At 43.9% G+C, this 23725-nt stretch overlaps 1 protein-coding gene across 1 annotated transcript in view; it reads left to right on the forward strand.

The window, feature by feature from the left end:
• The first annotated feature begins 463 nt into the window (after nucleotides 1–463).
• The window catches only part of TRIM8 (tripartite motif containing 8), a 78574-nt gene continuing 55312 nt past the window's right edge, over nucleotides 464–23725 (forward strand). Inside the window, exons 1-2 of the mRNA XM_040438837.1 lie at nucleotides 464–645; nucleotides 1343–2967. Coding sequence (XP_040294771.1) covers nucleotides 2398–2967 — 570 coding nt within the window. The 5' untranslated portion in view covers nucleotides 464–645; nucleotides 1343–2397. The remainder of the gene's footprint in view (nucleotides 646–1342; nucleotides 2968–23725) is intronic.

Below are 23725 nucleotides of genomic sequence, written 5' to 3' on the forward strand. Positions count from 1 at the left end.
ACATAAAGGTGTCACCCAGCTTTTCCAGAATCGGATTGTTTCGTCTACTGTATTGCCTCCTGCTCCCCCTTTGTCCTTATAAATCTCACTTCCTTATTTGTGTATCTTCAGGAAAACCGGGTCATGCTGATTAAAACTAGACTTTTTCTATTTTTGGATTCTTTCTGGATTAAAGTTCAGTTTTGTTTGTTGAAGTATTTTCGACAGGAAATCGCTGCAGACTAAATAAACCCGGCTGCGCCTTTAAATTATATATATATATATATATATATATATATATATATATATATATATATATATATATATATATATATATATATATATATATAAAAAACGCTTCGTTAGAACTGAAAGTAAAGACAGAGGGCGCTCCAGAGCCGCACAGCCTGCGCTCAGCAGAGAAAGAGAGCCGTGACGCAGGCAGAGCAGAGGTGGGCGGAGCTCGGGGGGGAAGCAGTCTGCTGCTCGCCACTCTCATCAGACAGGCTGAGGCGGTGACACGGGTTCGATCCCCTCCTCTGGATCTTGTTTGCCCCTGGCCTGGGGGGCTTCATCGAGAATTCCCTGGCCGTCTCAGAGGGTTGTGCAGAAATCACCGATTCTTACAAGGAAGCTGCGATCTTTCCCCCCCTGGACACAGAAGAGGTGCCTTCATGTACAGTACTGGCTGGAGGGGGGCTCTGTGGAACCGGACTGGGGGCATTTAAATAGCGAGGAAGCAGATGTGGATTCCCTTTCAGGATCCAACAAGGGGCTGACAATAACTAGGACTGATGACTGTATAGCTCATCCTTTTTGAGGCAGAAATAATACAGATGCATCTTTGCTCTGCCCTATTGACATTACAAGGACCTTAAAGACTGGGAATTATTATTATTATTATTATTTGCCAACATTTTATTTTATACATTTCAGATTTCCCTAAAATCGTAAACCCCCCCCTTTCCTACCTGCTGAAAAGAAGGGATCTACCAAAATATAATGACCCACTACTGATCATGAATCAGGAAGGGCGTAGTGCATTATTCCTTTAATGCTGGCATGCTCGACCCAATGTAAATATTTTATATGAAATATATTTTTATTTATGATCTGGCCCCTTTTTTGTACCGTCTCTGACGTTTTGTCAGGCTCCTCGCTTCCCCATTGAATAGGCTTATTATCTTTTTGTTGTTGTTGCTTAAATTAAAAGACTAGAGGGGGGTGTGGGGAGGATATAAATCCCAGATAAAAAGATACTTTTTACATAATTGGGAATAGGGGGAAAAGAGATCTTATTAAAGGGATTAAGAAACAAGATGGCTGATGGTAACTGTGTGTTTTTTTTTTTTTTTTGATCTAGTGAAAATGCAAAAAGGTCCAGCAGCTGGAAGATCGGCTTGAAGTTTCGAGCAGAATTAATCTACAAATAAAGGGGGCATAGTCAGGGGGGCGCCTGGATTTAGGTATTCATTTAGATACGTAGTGTTTCCCCCCCACCCTCCCCCTTTTTCCATTATTATATTTTTTTTTCCCCGTGGTGGGTTCTACAAGTTTCGAAAACAAGAGCACTTGAATATTCATGGTAAGAGTGACATTCTTTAAGAAGGAAATGTGTTAATTTTCTGTGACTGTTCTCCCCTCTCGGCCCCACTGTCACTGCCCTTGCAGATTGGATGTAAAATCAGAAATAGCTTTCATGTCAGGAGGAGGGAGACGGAAGGGGGAGGGCCGTGATTAGCTGCTGAGAAATTCCTTTTCAGTTTGATCAAGGCATGCAAAGCCTAATCCACTGATCGACACCCAATTCTTTTTATTTTTGCTTTTTGTTTGTGTTTTTTAGGTTTTAGTTTTTTTTTCTCCAGGCGAGCTATGAAATATCAGGTCCACAGGCTCAGTTTATGGTCAGGGTAGACATATATTTTCTTTGCATTCGGGGTAGATCGTGAAAAAAGGCAATTTTTCAAAGCTCTTTTTTTTTTTCTCCTCTTATTTGCGAAACAAGGAAGAGGTGGGAGGGATTTTCTCGCTCTAGGCTGGAATTTGAGCTGTGAGACTGAACTGTCTCTTTCAGAGCCCCATCCAGGATCACTCTCTATGGAAACAACCTCAAGAATTTCAAGGGTGGCTTCCTAGATTTTCAGCAGTCTGTATGAAATCCCCTTCTATTTTTTCTTCTTCTGCCCCTATGTGTCTGTTCCCATAGTACGGAATATGCCCTATGAAGACATTCGCACATGAACAGATTTCCTAGGTATTTGTTTTCCCTCTTTTTCTTCATGAGCTGTGATTAAAGGAGATCTATTTTAGTTTTCAAGATATTTTTCAAAGGAAAGCAGATTTGATCGTCCGTTTCGATTTTGTAAAAAAGAAAAAAAAGAAACCGAACGCGAGACGCGTTACTCTGCCAAACTGGAGATGGCGGAAAATTGGAAAAACTGTTTCGAAGAAGAGCTGATATGTCCTATATGTCTGCATGTGTTTGTTGAACCCGTTCAGCTTCCGTGTAAGCACAATTTTTGCCGAGGTTGTATAAGTGAGGCCTGGGCGAAAGAGACAGGCCTGGTGAGGTGCCCTGAGTGCAACCAGGCCTATAATCAAAAGCCTAACCTCGAAAAGAACCTTAAGCTCACCAACATTGTGGAAAAATTTAATTCTCTTAACGTGGACAAGCCACCGTCTATCCTGCACTGTGTATTCTGTAGAAGGGGTCCACCGCTGCCTGCCCAGAAGATCTGCTTGAGATGTGAAGCGCCGTGCTGCCAGTCCCATGTCCAGACTCACCTACAGCAACCCTCTACTGCTCGTGGGCACCTCCTGGTAGAAGCCGAAGACGTCAGAGCCTGGAGTTGTCCACAACACAATGCTTACCGACTGTACCACTGTGAAGCGGAGCAGGTGGCAGTCTGCCAGTTCTGCTGCTACTATACCGGTGCCCACCAAGGACATTCAGTATGCGATGTGGAGATACGTAGAAATGAGATCAGAGTAAGTACCTTCATGATTTAGTCGACATTTTCTTATGTTTTTATTGCGTTTTTAAGTCATGTGTAAGTTATGCAAGGTAGAACCTAGCAAGGCTTTACGAATGGCAGGTATATTCAGTGGTCATGTTCTAGAGTTGACCATATCCATAGCCCAACACTTGGCTTGACTCCAGTCCAGTAACATCTCCCTTGCTTGACTCAAATGGACAGGCCATGTGATTGGGACTTTTAGTCCCTGGTTTCAAAATGGAAGCCACCTCTTATCCTATAGGTCAACCTTATTGCTTAAAATTATAAAATTATACAGTTTGGTTCCTGTCAGTTCTTCATCCCTTTGATTAACAGCATTGGATCAAGAAATGTTGCATAGTGCATCATGAAGAACATTTAGGAAGTGCATGTTTGACAGTACAAATACTGGCTTGTATGGCTGCCAAGTAGCCTTGAACACAAGCTAGAGGTAACCTACGAATGCCTTTAGGAATGTTATTTACCGCCACTCTCATTTTTGTGTGTTTTCAAAAAAAAATTCCAACATAATTAGATGATTGCATCCGTCAGTGATTTGCATACCATACATTTTTGCTTTATTCTACTTCTATGAAAAAATGAGATTTCCTTTTTGTAATTACCGGTAGATAAACCATGGCTCTGCTGCCTTTTGTTGCTGTAAGTCCTGGAGCATTCTGGGAAGTAGGGTCAGGCTCCGGTTTCCTGAGTTTGCTGTATAGGACTCCACCATTCCTAATACAGCAGTCTTAGCTTAGAAAATCTCGAACAGGGAACTATCTTGGTTTTACCAGTTTTGACTTTTAATGTAATCAGATTCCTTTATTGACGTTATGTGTAGGCCAATAGAAATTGATGTGGATAAACCCGGTAACCCCTGCAGGTTCATATTACGATGCTTTTAGCTGTTATCGTGCCACCATATGATTCCTCCGTGAGACACTGAATTTTCCCCCTTAGAGTAATGACTTCAGGGTAACTAGGTAATAAAGCATTGCATTGCCACACGGCACAATACTATATCAATTTAGCCCAGCATCCAGTGGTTCGAACTGTCCAATTTGCGTATTTTATTAAAGAGTTCCGTAAAATGTATCATGTAATAAAGACGCACATTGCTTATGTGTTTTAGACCTACTGTGGCCCATAGTCATAGCATTAAGTATCATAGCATTAAGTGTATAAGGCCTTATACACATAGCAGAACTACACAGTCGAGTCACATTATTATGACCACCAGCTACTATCCAGAGTAAACTCCATGTCCAGCATGGACAGCAGCTAGACGGGCTGAGGGAAACTCAGTAAGGTCCTGGTAGCTTGTCCCAGGTATCTGGAGCCATGCTGACTGCAGAGCATACCACAGCTGCTGAAGGGAGCGTGGGGGAGGATCCATGGGCGAACACGACCATCAAGGTGGTCCCACTGATGCTTAATTGGGTTAAAGTCTGGGGAATTGGGGACCAGGGTAGTACTTGGAAGTCGTGGTCATGCTCTTCCAACCAATGTTAGACATTTCTAGCCATGTGACATGCTGCATTGTCTTGCTGGACGATCCCATCCACCCCAGGGAAGGCAATAAGCATGTATGGGTATATGTGATCTGCAAGGATGGATTCATATCCAGATAGATTGAGAGCGCCTTCCACGTGGATAAGTGGGGTCAAGAGAGTGCCACAAAAACATTCCTCAGACCATAACAAATGTGTTTTTCCATCTGTGGTTGCAGGGTGTTTGTTGTTCCATGGTGACACCACAGAAGCATTCAAGATTTTTGCCTGTGATTATGGATCCCTTCTGCACATTATAGTCAATGGGTCCATAAAAACCAAGGACACAACACGAAGGCCATCAGTGTTTGGTCCATGGTTTGCATGGATCATTGTTAGGATAGCCTCTGGAAATACATTTTCAGCCTAGCAGTATAGGTGGATACGGGGGGAAAAAAATGGACACAGATATCTTCAAGGATGAACCACACATGTCCTCATGGACACGAATCATGTGAAATAGGCCTAACTAACAGCTCTCTCTCCCGACTCCATACCATGTGTTCTGGGAAACGATAGGGTAAACAGGTTAAAGTTCAGTTTGCCAATTTTAATAATGGCAAGACATGGGGCCATAGACTTGCGAGTACTGGAGGATCCCACCAAAATTGTTGGTATCCACTTACAAAAATGCAGACTTTATCGGCTTCCAAAGGGAATGTGACCAAGTGGAAACCCTGTCAATCAGATAACATTTTATTTACAATCGCCGTGTCACATGGAGCGCTTTAAGGGTATTTTATCAGCTCTGTTGTGATAGCTAGATCCAGAAAACAGGGAGTAAGTAGAGTCTAGACACGTAAAACTCTACTACTGTTGCATACCTCTCCCTGCTCCGGTGCTGCCCCTTTAAATTCCATAGAGTACACCGTAATGGCACTGCAACTGATGCTTGGTGTTGACTCCATCAGCGTCTGTTTGCCTGGTAGCTGGAGGCTAGTCGATCAGCCTGTTTAAAAAAAGCAAGGGCTTCCTGCCCCTTACCTTCAGTATCAATAGCCATGCCTGACTGCTGCCTCTCTAGCACGTAACTATATTCTTAAGTCTGCCTGTGTTAGACCCTATGGTTTATGTGCATTGGATTTGTTGTCATCTGTCTCTCTAGTTTACCATTGGCATGGACTTCTTACTCAGCTTTGCCCTTTGGATCTCATCCAGTTCTGACCCATGACTACCACCTGACTGTTCCTCATCGCATGTTTTGCTGCAAATCGGTGACTGTTCAGTGGACAGTGACCTGTAGATCTGACCGGTTAAAGGGATCATCCAAGCTTTGAAAATGGATAGCCTGTCCTTATTTTTTAAACGGCTGATCTGGAATCAGACCCCGATATTGTCTGCCTATCTGAAAGGCCCGTTCCTTATGCACCTTCCTTATCACTGACCCATCATTGGCCTGTGTAAAGGTGCTTCAAGGATAGACCAACTCTTTGGTGGGAGGTTGTTCCCTGGTGAAGACCACGATGATTCCTTATACCCCGCACCTCACTTTTATCGTTAACTCAAATATTTTTTAGTTTAAGTAATATTGAAGCTAAATAAGAAAAACATCAACTATGTTAGTGCAGTGCAAGATTCAACTTTTCCAGATATTCCCTCCTAAAAGTGACATTAAATAATACCTCCGTTTCCACACAACCTTTTATTTTCAGTTACTTTAGCGCTTGCGTGTTCTGGATCAATCCTCCTTTATTTACTATGGAGCATGTCTGCCTTCTGCGTTGTACATAAAAGAGAATTAATAACATGGCGGCCCTGAAGAATGGCTGTCTACCATATTAGTAATGGATAACACTGGCGGTTACACAAGTCTTTCAGGGTATTTGACTATGGAAATGTGGTGTTGACTCTCTTGGCTGGGGTGGTGACTCTGCTGAGAACCCTAGCGATTTCTCAGGTTTATCTCAGTAACATGAATGATGCATTTCTGTTTGCTTATAAATTCCACGGACTAAGGAAAGAAATATGTTTTCCCATACCTTGATTCATTCTGTGAAGTCTCCCAGCTATCCTTTTCCAGAAGGGAGATTCCAGTTCCAGGAATATGGTTCTTTTCACTTAGAAAAATTATTCTTTTTTCTTCTTCTTCTCTTAGTTAGTGTTTTATTTCAGATGGGAATTTGGCTCGATCCTGTATACAACACTGGATGAACGGCCTGCGATTTTAAGTGTTGGAAGACATTTCTCTTTTGGATTTTTCTCTATTCCCACACAGCTGTTATTCTCGCTGCAGAATGAACAATAGACTACTCTGTTTTATCAATTAGGAACTGGAATTTTCTTTATTGTAGATAGCGCAGTTGTTTTTTCATTGTGTTGTATTGTCATAGCACGCACTACTCTTCATTGTGTAGTGAATGTTAAAGGGCCACCTCTGAAGACAATCCCTGCCCAAATGCCCATTTACAAGAGCACGTTATCTAGCTGATTATCGGGAGCGAACGTTCATGTGAATGCTCGTTTCGAATATGTGAACATATGGTGATGTCCGCCGGCGCCATATTCTTTTGCATTGCGCCGAACTTTGACCCATGACACATCCATCAGGTGGGACAGGACATCCAATTGAGATGTTTCAGCAGATGGACACACCCCCACCCTATCAAAGAACCCGATCTGGCAGCCATTTTACATTCAGTGTTTTGCCAGTGTAGGGAGAGGTTGCTTTGTGGAGCAGGGACAGACTGTTAGGGACACCAAACGCTAGCTAATAGGACCACAAAAGTCCTTTTAAGGACTGGTATGGGTGTGCTATCGATAAGTGTGATATACTAAGGGGTGTGATATACTGTACTTATAATATACGTTCTATGTTAGAAAGTATATTATAATGCATTTGTATTGTGCAGCAGTTGTGTGCGGTTCTGCTGCGATACTGCAGCTATATAGAGGGACAAACGCTATTGGAACAACTAATTGTAACGGGTGTGATATACCTGCTTCCACAAAATACTGATTGAGGGCTGAGATATACCTGCTTCCACAAAATACTGATTGAGGGCTGAGATATACCTGCTTCCACAAAATACTGATTGAGGGCTCCGATATACCTGCTTTCACCAAATATTATTTGAGGCCTGCGAGATACCTGCTTCCACAAAATACTGATTAAGGGGTTCAGTATACCTGTTTCCACCAAATATTGATTTAGGCCTGCTTCCACAAATACTGCTCTTCTCTAGGGACTTAGGCTTAGGGTCATTTTGAAAATGACAGGCAAAGGAAGAGGCAGGCCGTTCCGCAGTCGTGCTAGTGGTTGGGCAGGTGCACCAGGCCGGAGCCTAAGTGGGAAGTTGGAGAAGGCGCATGCGATTACTTCAAAGGGCGCACCAGAGTTGGTTAAGTGGCTCACTCACCCTTCCGCTTCTGCACCCTCCTCATCCTCTGTCTCTGCACCCTCCTCACTCTCTGCTGTGTGCACCCCCAAAAACACCACCACCACTATAGCCCCCCCACTCGAGTCAGAGGAATTATTTTCCTATCTATTCCCAGACCTTACAGATGTGCAGCCATTCTTGAGATCGGATGAGGAAGAGGAGGTAGCAACGGTCACCTCCCAGCGGTCCGACGACAGTACCTAGATCGGCCCAAGGAGGGAGGTCCCTGCTGTTGCTGCCTACTCCAAGATCTCAAATGTCAGTGGTGGTGAAGGTGACGATGATGAAGTGTCGATGGACAAGAGAGGAAGAGGAGGGGAATTCCGAGGGAGAGACGGAGCAGCAGAGAGGGAGGAGAAGCAGGCAGAGCTCGCAGGGCATAGGAGGCAAAAAGCAGACTGCAAATGTATCTGGAGCGAGCCATCTACCATGCACAGTTACTTCTGGTGCTCCCAGGACGCTGGCACATGGCTCCAAAGTGTGGGCTTTTTTTTAATGTGTCAGCTGCTGACAATAGTGTTGCAATCTGCAGCCTGTGCTGTCAACGCATAAGTTGCGCTAAGCCCAACACTCACCTAGGGATGACCGTCTTAAAGGGTTTCTATCACTTCGTATGACATAATTAGCTGTCAGACACTAGCGATCCGCTAGTGTCTGCTCTGGCCAACCATCCTAATATAACAGCTTTTGGAGCAGCCGTTTTGCTAAAAAAAGAACTTTTATAAATATGCTAATGAGCCTCTAGGTGCTATGTGGGCGTCATTAGCACCTAGAGGCTCCGTCTACCTTCATAAATAGCGACCGCCCAGCGCGTCCCTCCAGCCCGCCCATCTCCTGCTGAATGCGATCCTCCGTGTGACGCAGCGGACGAATTCTCGCGCATGCGCCGTGCGCGGCTGTATTCGGCGCATGCGCAGTGAATGTCTGACCGCTTCCCTGCTCAGACATCTCCACTGCGCCTGCGCCGATGACGTCATAGTGCTCCAAGGAACAGGCGCAGTGGAGATGTCTGAGCAGGGAAGCGGTCAGACATTCACTGCGCATGCGCCGAATACAGCCGCGCACGGCACATGCGCGAGAATTCGTCCGCTGCGTCACACGGCAGATCGCATTCAGCAGGAGATGGGCGGGCTGGAGGGACGCGCTGGGCGGTGGCTATTTATGAAGGTAGACGGAGCCTCTAGGTGCTAATGACGCCCACATAGCACCTAGAGGCTCATTAGCATATTTATAAAAGTTCTTTTTTTAGCAAAACGGCTGCCCCAAAAGCTGTTATATTAGGATGGTTGGCCAGAGCAGACACTAGCAGATCGCTAGTGTCTGACAGCTAATTATGTCATACGAAGTGATAGAAACCCTTTAAGAAGGCACCTGGCCTCCCATCACCGAGCCCAGGGGGAGCAACGCCGTCAGAACCCATAAAGCCACACTCCCGGCACTCCACGTCCTGCCTCTTCTCCTTCCCCTTTCTCCTCCCATTTGTCCTCAACTCCACCTTCCACCGTGCTGTCGTCGTGTTCATCTGGCAGAAGGCAGGCTTCCGTGGTCCAAATGTTTTGAGCGTAAAAAGTTAATGACGCCGGATAACCCTCTTGCCCAACGGCTGACCGCTGGCTTGTCGAACTGCTAGCCCGCCAACTCCGGCCAAAATTTTTGGCCATTGGCACACCGCAATGGAAGGTCCCCGGAAGAAAATATTTCTCCCAGAAGGGCATCCCACAGCTATATGGCAACGTCCAGTGGCAAGTGAATATATCTCTGGCACACAGTGTCGGTGCGAAGATACATCTGACAACAGACACCTGGTCTAGCAAACACGGGCAGGGAAGGTACATAACTTTTACTGCCCACTGGGTGAACCTTCTGATGGTCGTTAAGCATGTAACCCATCCCGTGTGGATTTGGTGTTACCGCCACGGATTGCATGCAGGTCTGCCTCTTCACCTCCTCCTACTCCATCCTCTGTCTCCTCCTCGGCTGACTCCTCCTTTTCCACTGCTACCGCCTATCCGCTGAACCTCTTCGACGTGCCAGGTGAAATGTGACAACGGTGCCAATCACAACGGTGCGGCAGGTCAGGAAAATCTCTGGCCATTTTAGAAAATCTCACACTGCCATGGCTCGCCTTGGTGGCGTTCAGCGGCGGCGGCACCTGCCCGTCAGACGTCTGATTTGTGACAGCCCGACGCGCTGGAACTCCACCTTGTATATGCTTGATAGGCTGCTCCAGCAGCAACGTGCCGTTAACAACTACCTGTACAATCTCTGCAGCAGGACAGGTTCTGGGGAGCTTGTTTTTTTTTTCACTGCGCCAGTGGCTGCTGATGCGCGACGCATGTAGACTTCGGCCATTTGATGAGATCACCAAACTGGTTAGTCGTAGCCAGGGTGCCCTCAGTGACATCGTACCTTACGCCTTCTTTCTGGAGCGTGCATTGCATCGTGTCATTGATCAAGCCGTTGAGGAGCAGGAGCTGGTAGATGAGGAAGTCGCAATGCTGAATGAATTCTTAGGGGGGGCTACTCCATCTGAGACAAGTCAGCAGGAGTCTGAAGAGGAGTCAGAGGAGGATGGTGCCTGGGGGGAGGAGGAGCAAGAAGAGCAGGCTTTGAGGGGGACTTTAAACTTTTCGGGGATCCCTGGTGTTGTCCGTGGCTGGGGGGAGGATACCGAGGACGACATTCTCCTGGGCGATGAGCAGGAGCCAGAGCGCTCCACCGCTTCCAATTTAGTGTAAATGGGGGGCCTTCATGCTCCAGTGTTTTGAAGAGGGACCCCCGTATAAAAAACATAAAGGGCAAGGACCAGTACTGGGTGGCAACGTACTTAAACCCCCTATACAAACACAAAATGGAGGACATGTTACCTGCATCACAGAGGGCTGGCAGAATGCAGCATTTCCTGGTCTTGCTGCGAGATACCAAGCGGGTACCAATCCTACTGCGCCTGCAAGAAGAGGGCGGTTTGAAGATGTTTTGTTCACTTAGAATATGAGATCATTCTTGCATCCAACCCATCGACTGCCGCCCTCCGGATCCAGCCTCAGGGAACTTCTAGACCGACAGGTGTCCGACTACATCGGGTTATCGACTGATGTGGATGCTCTGAGAAGCGAGGAACCCCTGGACTACTGGGTATGCAGGCTTGACTTGTGGCCAGAGCCAGCACAATTTGCCATGAAACTCTTGGCTTGCCCCTTGTCCGAAAGGACGTTCAGCGCAGCGGGGGGGATCGTGACCGATAAGCGCACTCGCCTAGCTCACGACAGTGTGGACTACCTCACATTTCTAAAAATAAATTAGGCATGGATCTCAGAGGAATTCAACATCTGTGACGACCACGTGTAATTGAATTTCCTCATGCCAACCCACACATATGCGCCACCACCGAGAACAAAGAATGGTCCTTGTCTTATGTATATACAGCGGCATAAAAGGTATTTTCCGTCAGGTGAATGCTTCATTTTTGGGGCCTCTACTCCAGTGGCCTACAGTTACATTTTTATCCAGTGACCGCCTAATGTAACTCCAGCCACATAATCACAAGTTCTTTTCAGTCAGGTGAATGCCTAATTTTTGGGGCCTGTACTCCGTGGCCTAAAATAATATATTTTTCTAGGCTCCAGCAGGGCACATTTTTCAGAGTTCCCTTTAAGACGCATAAAAATGGCCCCTGATTAAAATACATATTTTTGGTGGGAATTTTTGCCAATGATCCCCCTCTGGTATGTCACTGTCCATGTTGTGGGACTATTTGCGCACTTCTAGTAAGTATTTGGTGGCTACAAATTTCAGGTTCGCCTGCCATTAAAGTCAATGGGGCCTGCCACGAACGCACGGTTCGCTAACATTTGAGCATTTGCGAACCGTCCCGGCCTATGTTTGTCCATCACTAATGCTCGTTTCTGATAATTGGCCCATGTAAATGTGCTGATGATCACCCAGCAACAAGCTTCTTCTTCATCAGGTGATCCAATCTTTCATGCAGACCAAAAAAAAAACTAATTGTTTGTCGGCAGCATGTCACCCTGTGTGAACAGGAATGTCCTTTTGACAAACCATAAAATCGTATGGGAACAAACTATCATTGTAACGATCATTCCTCCCCATATAGGCCGGATGATCACTGCATGCTCATGAACGGACAGCGATTGGGAACAAACATTCATATGAACACTCGTTCTCAATTATTGGCCATTCATGTCAGGGAACCTGTCACCGGGATTTTGTGTATAGAGCTGAGGACATGGGTTGCTAGATGGCCGCTAGTATATCCGCAATACCCAGTCCCCATAGCTCTGTGTGCTTTTATTGTGTAAATCCTGTCTCTGACTCATCTCAGGTTAATTTGCATATGTATCAAATCGGTTTTATTACACAATAAAAGCACACAGAGCTATGGGGACTGGGTATTGCGGATGTGCTAGTGGCCATCTAGCAACCCATGTCCTCAGCTCTATACCCAAAATCCCAGTGACAGGTTCCCTTTAAGGGCATATGGATCCCTATGAGTCAGAGTCTAGAGACACGGTTTAGGCGTCTCCCATGCTGGTATACCTAGCCTGTTTCCGCATTACCCGGATGACTATTCATAGGGCTTGACTTCATAAGACTATTTCATTTGAAAGGGGGTCTTTTCTTTTGATAATCCCTACTTGTTAGAAAGGTGCATTGAAAACAGGCTGACCACAAAATGTCTCCTTACTGGGAACCTCAGCAATCTGCTGTGAGAGAACTTTGTAATAAAGTGTTTAAGTTCTCTGCAGTGCTATCACTGGGGAAATTAAGTCCTACACATTGCTAGTTCAAACTAATGGGTGGTAAGGTCTTCCAGACTGAGATGCCAAGAAATAATGATGTTTAACCTCATAATTCCATAATATTGTAAAGGAAATGAGTTTTTTAAACTGGTCAATTTCCACCTTTCCTTAAGTATTAAAAAACATCTATGAAGAAAAGAGTCCCTGCTGCTTGTAGCAACTATCATATCCCATTTTTCCAGTACAGAAAATGAAAACTGAACTCTTGGTTGCATTGGCAATGTGGACAGTTTCTCTGAGACATTTTTTTAACTATAAGGTCTTTGTATCTCTTTTTCTTTTTGGTAAGGTCTTGTCTGTTTACGAGGTGGTGTTAGTAGGCATATAATGGACTTTCTCACCTAACAACCAACATTGGGGCCTAGATGGAAGGCAGTTACCAGTGGGAATCCAGTTTCTTTCAGTTGTTTAGACATGTTAGCTTAGAGCTAGAATATATGACCCTACTCCAAGCCAGTCATTGAAATTCTGTATTCACATGTGGCGGCCATGAAATGATAAAGTGTAGTTTAAAACCGTGAACTTTTTTTTTGGTGTCCTCAGAAGTTTGAAAAATTGTGGAGTGATTGGTTATCTCATACTCACGTGGTTATATAGGCTCGGTAAGGTTCATGACTAGTTAACAGGGTGGGGAGGAGGTGGGGAAGGGTGGGGGGGGGGGGGGTCTGAGACTGTTAGGACTTATGCAATTCTTTGTCTTAATATTTGTTCCTACATGTATACATGCTTTGTACAGATACATGATGTTAATGTGTGATGGTTTTTCACCGGATACTGCTGTACACTGATTCCACAAGGTGGATAAAGAAAGAAAGGACAATGTATTGTTTTGTAATATCCTACATTTATTGGTTCAATAAAAACGATTTGATAAAAAAAAAAAACGTGAACTTTTTAGGACCTGGTGCCTTTTTTTTTCTAAACCACAACAGGCTACCATTGACTTCAGTGGGGAAAAGCATGATGTCATAACCTGATGATCCTACAGAGATAAGTGGGGATACGTAGACGATATCTTCCTGCAGAACTAGTCTGTCACCGACTGCTGTTGCGGAATTTTTCTGTGCCACCACACATCTCAAGTGCTGCAGACCTTCTGTCTTAAGAAGGTACTCAATGAGGAACACAATTTTCCCCCTTACTCTTAAAAAAGAGAGCTGCTGCTGCTCTTGTGTGCTTTTTTTATAAGTCCACAGAACTACTAAATGATTTCTAACGGTCTATAAATTGCAATAGAGGGTACAGTATCCCATATATAACTTCTCACAAAGGGTGTATGTTATCTGTACAAGGAAAATCACCTATACTTATATATGTGGGCTGGGGCAATTTGCCTGTCAAGTCGATCTTTTAATCCCAGGCTGGCCCTGTCCTACCCATTACCACAAACTCACTATACTTATTTCTTCAGTGATGTAATTCTACTTATACGTTTCTGTGGTGAGTACATTGAGTTATGGTGTTTTTTTTTTTTTAACAAAGGCTCATCATATGTGCAATGTTTGCATGACACACTCCTTTGGTTGCAAAGCAGTGTCCCAGCTTTGAGGGTACTTTTAGTGAATGGGCTAACCAACGTATGGTCGTGAACATTGCATCCATCTTAATGCAGACACCCATAGGTATGAAAAGGGCTTTATAGCCTTAGTTATGGAAGTCCTATCCTGTCAATTACCACTGGTGTCCGAATGATGCCTAAGCCGAAGTGACCTTGTGCCTGTAGTGATATAATGTTAGGTGACATCTACTGGCCATAGTGACATTTCAGCCACAGTGATGTTCTGTGGTAGCCATACCTCCGAGATATCCTTTAATCTAGTATGCTTTTACCAAGAATATAGCCAATATCACTCAAATTTGTCCAGGGAACAATGGAACCAAAACACTTTTTCTAAAGGTTCCCCATTGTGTTTCGGAAGCCTTAGAATAAGCTCAATCAAAAGAGGGAAATGGGAATAATGTGGCTGTCAGAACCCATGAAAATCCATCAATGCCCTTGGATCTATTTTATTATATATTTTTTTAACATCCAGTTAAGTAAGGAATTGTTAAATACTTACCTAGTGTGGTGCTAGGTCTTGGGTGGGAAAGAATGAGGCCATAATGACATTAGAGCCCATTTTTGCCGAGCACTCCAATATAGCCAGATTACATCTTTGTGTATTTTATATCCTGCTGTGTGAACAGACTTTGCCCATTGATATTCTGTCAGTGTCCAATTATGAAGGTTGGAATAAAATCTTAAGATGGACATTTCCTGGCCACCTCTACCTTCATTGTGTTGATTGAACTTCACTTTGAAGCCATAGGCTTCAGCTTCTTTGTGATGGAGTATACGGTTAGGTTCTTGGATTTCTAAGGAGAGACTTTTTAGCATGCTGTCTGTTTCTTTATTTTCTAGAAACCAGGAGAGCTTTGTACCCTGTGGAGATATTTGATTGGAGATTGCCATTAGCATTCTCAGTACAGCTGACATTGTGTGAAGAGTATCATACGTGAAAGAAAACTAACAAACACGCTCTGCAATTTACATGTTGGTTATGAAATATTTTTTCTTAAACTAGTAAAAACTCAAGAAGCTGGGCTGTATTTATCCATATTCATCAGCACTACTTTTAACCTTAAAGGGAACCTGTCATCAACTTTGTGCTGCCCATACTAACGGCAGCATAAAGTAGAGACAGGTGAGTTAATTTAAGAGGTTAGTTAAAAGTAAGTGGTCGCCGAGAACCAACATCACAATTGTTGCAGACTGGGCCTGGAAAAGAGTCACGGCCACCAGAGAAGAGTCCTGGTCATTCATAAATTCCTGCTCTCCTCGCCCACCTGCTGATGACTGACAGCCAATCAGCAGCAGATGGGTGAAAGTACAGGAGATTATGAATAACCAGGACTCTTCTCAAGTAGATTTGACTCTTTTCAAGGCCTGGGCTGTAATGATTATGATTCTGGTTCTCGGCAACCACTTACTATTAGCTCATGAGTGACACACCGCTGAAATCAGCATTTCTGTCACTATTTTATGCTGCCCTCACTACGGTCAGCATAAGGTTGATGACAGGTTCCCTTTAAAAAGTATGTCCACTCCAAGGAGACAGCCTCAGGATAGGCCTTGAATATCTGATCGTCAGGGGTCTGACACCCCGCACCCCTGCAATCAGCTATTTCAGAGTACCGATTGGCACCAAAATGTCATAGCTCGATCCAGGACTTGTGACTCCAGTGCTACTCCCATAATTTACTTCAATGGGAGCAGAGCTGAACTTACCTGCTCTGTCCACTGTACAATTAATGGAGCTACACTGAAACAGCTGATACGCCATCAATAGTAAAGTAGTGGATAGCCTCTTTAAGCTCAAAATACATATTAGATTATTGTTTGCTGAACCCACCGATTTCAGCGGGACCATCCAGTGTGTATGGAGGCCTCCTACCTCCCCCTAGGAGTTGGATTTTGACATACCCAGTCCTTTTGTTCTTGGGGACATAACCTGCCACCAGAGGTGTCTGGCAGCTGCTTGCTTCCCATCTCTCACGTAAGAGAGCAAGGTCAGGAGAAAGAACTCAGTTCTAAACCCATATTCAGTTGCCAGTTGTCTAAAATATACGGTCCATTTATGCTACCTCTAATGGGTGACAAATACCATCATTTACACGTAGGGTTGGTTTTGATTTCCTGCTAATTAGTCTTGAATAGTTTAGTACAATGCATTATTTTCAGAAGCCCTGCTTTTATATATCACCTCTCCTACGCATAGTGGGACATAAATTAGATCAAATAAATAAAGATTATTAGCAACGTTTGTCAAGGACCAGGATACTAGTACCCAGTGGTTGCCATACTGTCCGCATCCATAAGTCTGTTCCACAATTTTTGTTCCATATTGTGCACACGGAAGGTATCCTTATTTTGCATATCTATGGTTTGGGGACTGCATTACAGACAGGATTGTGTGCATGAGGCCTGAACAAAAAGTTCCATGGAGAATTCCATGTGTCTACTGCTCATGTTACAAAATGATTCTTCCATATAAGAAGGGTCTTTCCACATTTCCACCGGAGACTCATATAAGGAGTCATGACAGATACTCAACTAGTCAATTTTAAGTGAGTGGGGTCTGTTGGGGCGGCATTGCTGTCCATCATAGGAGGAGTCCAGCGCTCCGTTTTACTTGTTTTTCTGCTCCTGTGACGGGATAAACGTCATGGGAATGCAGTTGACTAAACATTCATGTGATGCGCGCTACAGTGCTGTGACTTTGATAGATTTCTTATCTGTCTCCTCTGACTTTTTGCCTCCACTAACAGATGTAGATTACAGGAACAACTTTTCATCTTAGTTAATAATTCAACATTTGCTATATAAAAACCACAGGTGCACATAAGGCCTAGGAATTATCTCCAGCTATCTCCCCATACTTCCACTCTAGTAAAATTGCCAGTTTTATGATTGTGATGTTCCCTCTGTTGGAATTTACTGAACTGTTAAAAAGGTATTCCAGTTTTAGGGATTACATTTATTTGTTAAGGTAATAGGATGTCAAATCATTTTCTAATATATATCTATTTAAAATTTTGCTTGCAGACCCTTATTATACCCTCGTAGTATCCTCTCTCTAAAGCAAAAAAGTGGTATGGCCTGTTTTGGTCCTGTAGAATGCATCCATAGGGAGGAGAATAAATATATTATATACAGTATTACTCCATGCAGCATCTCATCATGTCTGTCATTGTCTGTGTAGAAGCAGATCTCTAAAATGTATTCATACAGAACATCACCTAGAGACAGGCAGCCATTTTAAGAGGCAGGCACAAACTGATGCAGTTACTGTAATAACCACAATAAAAATTATGATTCCACCACTAGCCCTATTTCCTTAAAACATAAATGTGTCCTGTGTGCTGACCCACCACATGAACGTTATGAAACACTGTTGCTTACTAAATATCGGGGTGTAAAGGGTGCCACATGACAGATGCCACGTTTAGACCATGGATGCATTACATAGGGCTGATCCATGGAGTATACCATTCTTCTGCATATAGGGGTCAACCACCTGACATAAGATAGATATGCATGAAGAATTTTAAGAACATTTTATTATTTTCTATTATATAAACAAATAAATATAAACCAGAATGCCCCTTTAAGTGGTTGGTGCAGCCATGCTTGATAGGAACGAATGCAGTTTAACCCAGCCCAAAAATGACAGACTCTTAGGGCGCATTTACACAAACGGCTTTTGCAGCCCCATTGAAATGAATAAGTCCGCACCTGTTCCGCAAAATTGCGGAACAGATGCAGACTCATTCATACGGCCGTCTGAATGAGCCCTTAAACCAGCCAAATGTCTACCTGGGTTGTATTATTTTGTATGTGAGCGTCCTTCTGTTTGCTTTGAATAGCATTACCTAGTCATGTGATTGAATGACTCTGTCATCCGTTTTGTCACCTGGATTTACAGTTTAATGAAATCCTGTTTCTGCCATTCACTTGACCTTCTTCAGCCCATGAACACGGCAGGCCTGCAGATTTTACTGCATGGAGGCTGACTTAAATGTAGGAATTTTAACACAGGAAATTTCATTTGTGAGATGGAAGGAAGCTGAAGCAGTGCTTAGACAGGGCCTTTGCAGATCAAGCAATGGAAATTCTTCTCTCTGAGCAAAACAACCTACACTGTACAGCTGCGTTTCAGTTAACCCTGTCTAAACAAAGGATATGGTCAGGGTTGTGTCAGTGTCTTATCGGTGGAAAGCACCCACCAACAATCCATTCTTTGTCTGAATGTTTTCTGCAGCCATCACTAATGTTTTGTGCTGCAAGCTCCAGATTAGCTCTGTTGTACTTGTTTGGATGTAAGACTTGCCATATTACCGATATTTTATGATGATACCGATTTTAGAACATTGTCAAATAACATGCCTATATACCTCCAAGAAATGAGTTGCACCATGTGCATATTGTGCCATCTCAATGTGGCATAGGTCTGGTCTCAACACTGTTACCTGCATCTTATGGACCAGTGTTTCTCCATGTTCCTAAGCCCCCTATTCTAAAAACATTGCGTTAGATTTCCCCATATAGCTATGATCTATACGCCTTACTGCCTGTTAAAATCACAGTATTAGCACAGACTGTGTCTCTCCAGTGGTACATCTACCACAGTTGAGATTCTAGGCCGTAGACCAGCGTTTCCCAACCAGAGTTTGCTGGAACTTGTTCATGGCTTCCCCAGAAGACAGCAGCAGGAAGACCTGTCGCATGTAAGATGGCCATACACATTGGATCAGGGATGGCCAACCTGCGGCTCTCCAGCTGTTACAAAACTATAACTCCCAGCATGCCTAGACTGTCTACAGCAGGGTATGGTGGGAATTGTAGTTTTACAACAGCTGGACAGCCGCAGGTTGGCCAACCCAACAATTTCTGTGGGATCAAACGTTCATCTAATGTGTATAGGGGCCTTCGATTCTCCATTTACAGCAGATGTTGGGGGAGAGAAGGGTTAGCCTAGTTGGATTTCAACAAGCCCATGCCTTTTGTTCCCGAAGAGATAAGCCCATCAACAGAGGTTTCTGACAGTAGCTTTCTCCCCTCTCCCCATTCCATTCAGAACTCGTGCAGGCATAGCCAAGTGTGCATGTGTGTTGGGGGGTCAGGGGACATAATTGTTGGCCTAGCTCTGACCAGTTTCTCTATCTTAATATAGCTGGGAGCTGACAGATGTTCCTCTCAACCCCTACATGCTCATTGGGATCGGTTGAGTGTGCATGTCTTCTGAATGGGGAGTAGGTCACAGCTAGACACCCTTTGGGCATGTTGAAATACATCCTGATCCTACTTTCCCCCGACATCTGCCATAAGGGAAAGGTTGCATGTATGTTCGGCTGGTCCTGCCGAAATCAATAGTAATGAAAATTCTGGGCCAGAATATGCTGGGCAAGAAAGATAGAATCCTTTAACCGGCAATAGGGGTTCTGTGGGAGATATAAAAACTTTTAGGGGTTCCTTCATCCTATTTTGAGTTTGAACCAGGCCTAAATCCTGTCTGGCTCTAGCGTTCAGCAGGTGTTGATGCACTGTTTGACGGCACACACTCCTGTCACCCATGGTATCGGGCAGACGGAACATATTTTCTTACGTTCATCTGTATCCAGCTGTAGAAACAGAATAGGTCACGACCAGCGATCCCGTGTGATAAATTCCAACTCGCGGGCTATAGGAGGAACAGTGACGGACCCTCCCATGTTACACAAGCTTAGCCCCTGTGGCTCTCTTCCCAGTCAATGTTATTTGCTGTAGTTTTGAGTTATGTTTTCAATTAGTAATATTTCTGCTGTCCCCAGTCTAATATTAAACTGTAATAAGAATAATTTATGGCCTTAATTGAATTTTCATGTCATTTCAGTTCTGCTTTAGCTTTGTGATTTCGGTAAAGAATAAAAGGCTATATTTCGGACGGGGATAGAGGCAACCCATAAGTCTGTCTTCCATTTACTTTCTCTATGGAGATAGCTTGGTTTATAGGAACACAATTCTGAAAACCAGGAACTGGGCAGACTGTCATATTTAGCATTTTATGTGTGCAGCAAACAACATATGGGCGATGGACAGATTCTTATTTATTAATACTAATATTGAGCTGATTTATAGCTATCCATTAGAATTAATTTATACATGGGAGCAAAGTTTTTAATTTTTTTTTGTTTTTAACTTTTGTTCTCATATGCATAAAAAGACTGCAGAACAACTGCACCTCTAGAGCTGTTTTCTTCAAAGAATTGTATTCGAACTCCTCCACCTCACAGCCTCGTTCTAAACGACTCTCTTCCTGTCGTGCAGTATCGTGAACACGTTGCTACAGAATTTCGAAATCTTTTTGTGCCTTTTTAAATGCTGAAATCTAGTTTTTTGCTTGCATTTTGACGCCACACAGGCTGCATGGTGAGTAAGTGCAGATTTTGCAGTAGGTACAGATGATACACCCCACAAGGGGAATATCGAGATACAACTTTTTGAAGTCCGGTTTGATTTCACTTAGGGTGTATGAGTAGGGTGCGTATTATGCGCAGATTTTTTTGCAGAAAATTCATGGCATAATACAGTGCCCGTTTAGTAGATTTACACAGTCCCATGTCCACTGTGCAAAAATGTTAAAAACCTCAGCAGCTTTTCAGTGCATATTTCACCCTTTGCAAGTCTGGGACCAACCTATCTGGTGTCATAATCGGCAACAAAATCCTCAAGTAACACATGCGGACTTGGGTGCCGAAACGCAACGAAAATCCACGTGGAAAAGCTTCATGGACTATGCTTCCGTTGTTTGCATGTACCTTCATACTTGGCAAAAGGTGCGCCAAATTTATCAAAAGTTGCAAAATGTGTGTCATAGGAAAACTAAAACTAAAAATGTTAGTTTTCCTATGACACCCCTAGCTTCAGAGGCTCACTGCGCAGGGGCCGACTCACGGGCGCAAGCTAAGCCAAGTACACTACCGTGGAGCTCAATGCACAGGAAACAAGATCATATGGCTCAGGCACGCGATCTCCCAGAGAATCGTGCATAAAGAAGAAAAAAATACCAAGACCGTCGATCAAACACTAACAGACAGGAAGGGGTGCGGCAAGCTTGACTTCATTTGTATACAGCGCGCGTCAGAATAACAGTAGTTTTCCTGCCATCTTAGGCTACTTTCACATTTGCATTTTTGCTGAATCTGGCAGGGATTAGTAAAAACGCACCCTTTTTTATAATGCCACCGGCTGCATCCGTTCAGGACGGATTCGACTGTATTATCTCTAAAATGAACAAGACTAATCCGGCACTAAAACCATTGTAAGTCAATGGGCACCGGATACGTTTTTTTTCCGTGTCCGAAAAAATGGATCCGGCACCATTGACTTACATTGTGTTTCATGCCGTCTTGATCAGGATCCCATGACCCACACACAAACTCTGCTTGCAGCGGTTTTCTGTCCGGCATGGGAACGCAACAAAATGGAACGGAATGGATTCCGGTACACTCCATTCCGTTTTGTTCCGTTTTGTCCCCATTGACAGTGAATGGGGAAAAAACGGAAGCGTTTTCCGATCCTCTGACGGATCTCAAAACCGGAAAGGGAAACGCAGATGTGAAAGTAGCCTTAGGCAGAGGATCTCAATACCAGAATTAAACAGATCTGTTTTAATTTTGCACATCAGGACGCATCCATTTGCAGTTGTGTAAAATCAAAATGGAAAAAAAAACACGGATCCGTCAATAAATACATTGAAAGTCAATGGGTGAACAATCTGGTTTTTAGGCTAAAAAACTGATCCGTCAACGTTGACTTAAATTTTCAGTGCAGGATCCGTTTTTTCCGCTTTTATGACCGGACACAAAACCGCAGCTTGTAGCGGTTTTGTGTCCGGTCACAAAACGGAATGCTGCCGGAGCATCCTGAACGGATCTCTCAGAATGCATGATGACTAAACAGATTTTTTTTTTTTTCGGTATTGAGATCCTAATACCGGAAAACAACGACGCAAGTGTGAAAGTAGCCTTACCCATCATTTAAATTAGCCAAGGACATTATTAGAAGCCAGATGATTTCCGCTGCGAGGTACTGCTGCGGGCGGTTTAGGGGGCATTTTGGTGGTGACAGGTTCCCTTTTAAGTGGTTTATATATGACCCAATTACATTGGAGGCCTGTGCACTTCATAGCCCACGAAAACAAGAATCTGAAGTCTCCCATGAGCGTTTCTTGCCATGTGACTGTACACAAAGACCTGAGTAGGCGTGAGCCGGGAGGGGGGATGCTTAATAGTAGAACAGTATATTTAGTTCTGCTGTAATTTAGGCACTCTGCATCTGCTGTTGCCACAGGCTCTCTGGCGCAGTCACATACAGATTTAGCACTCGCACTAGAGAAGGTGCACACATATATATAGGTAACAGGCAGCACCTATTTCTTTATTTCATATTGCTCATCCCTCCTCTTACAGTGTACAGTGTTTTGAAGGCTCCCATTTTGCACATCATTGTGTAATTATGCAAAAAAGGAAGGTTTTATCATTTTATCATTTTATTGTTGTTTCCGTCCTGAACTAGGGGTAAAAAGGACATTACTGTTTCTAAGTGTCATTGAAGCCCCCTCCCCCATTCTCTGTGTGCAGTGGTCTGTTCCACAGCACATAGAGCAGCTGACTGCATAGAACGGACCATTGCACAAACATAGTGGGGGAGGGGTGTTTTGAATACTACAGGGTGCAATGCAAGGCATTAGGCAAAGATAAATAGATAAAGTAGAACACTTTTTTTATTTTTTTATTATTGAATGTAAAAGATGAACCTGCACTTTAATTTATAAATAATAATTTTAGATTTTATGGCCCACATTTTTCTGAATTGACCGAAGTGCATATAGCAACAGATACAGTAGAAATTGACTAAGCATAGTGGCTAGACACATTGGATGAACCCGACTATTTCAGTGGGACCGACTGACCATCTAATGTGGGTGTCCTGACTCCCCTCATTCATGACTATGGATCTTGGAGAAAGAAGGATCGGGTAGTCGGATTTCAGCATGTTAGAATTTTATGTTCTCAGGGGTGATAAGCTGAGGTGTCAGGCAGTGGTTTACTCCCCTCTTACTATTTGGATATATAGTATCCCAGGAATCCTGCCCGAGGCCTCTCACCCAGTTAAGCCAGTTCTCTGCTCTGCACTGATGAGGGGTAATCACCCCCAAACAGCTGTCTGCAGATGAGATGCTGGCTTAATTATTATCCAAGTTATGTCTCAAGGTCTGTTTAAAAGTTCAAACATTGACTTATAGGATTGCTGCCTTACATCTGGTGGCATTAGAGGCAGAGCTTGTTAAGAGCTGCTTTATATACCCTCTTCCCATTTTTCCAGAGGAGCGTTGCCTCACCTATAAGACACCTCACGCCGATTAGGCACTCTCCATAAGGAGATATAGTATCCCCCAAATATTGAGAACATATGCACGTAG

This window comes from Bufo bufo, chromosome 6, assembly GCF_905171765.1.
Source record: "Bufo bufo chromosome 6, aBufBuf1.1, whole genome shotgun sequence".
NCBI classification, from domain to species: domain Eukaryota; kingdom Metazoa; phylum Chordata; class Amphibia; order Anura; family Bufonidae; genus Bufo; species Bufo bufo.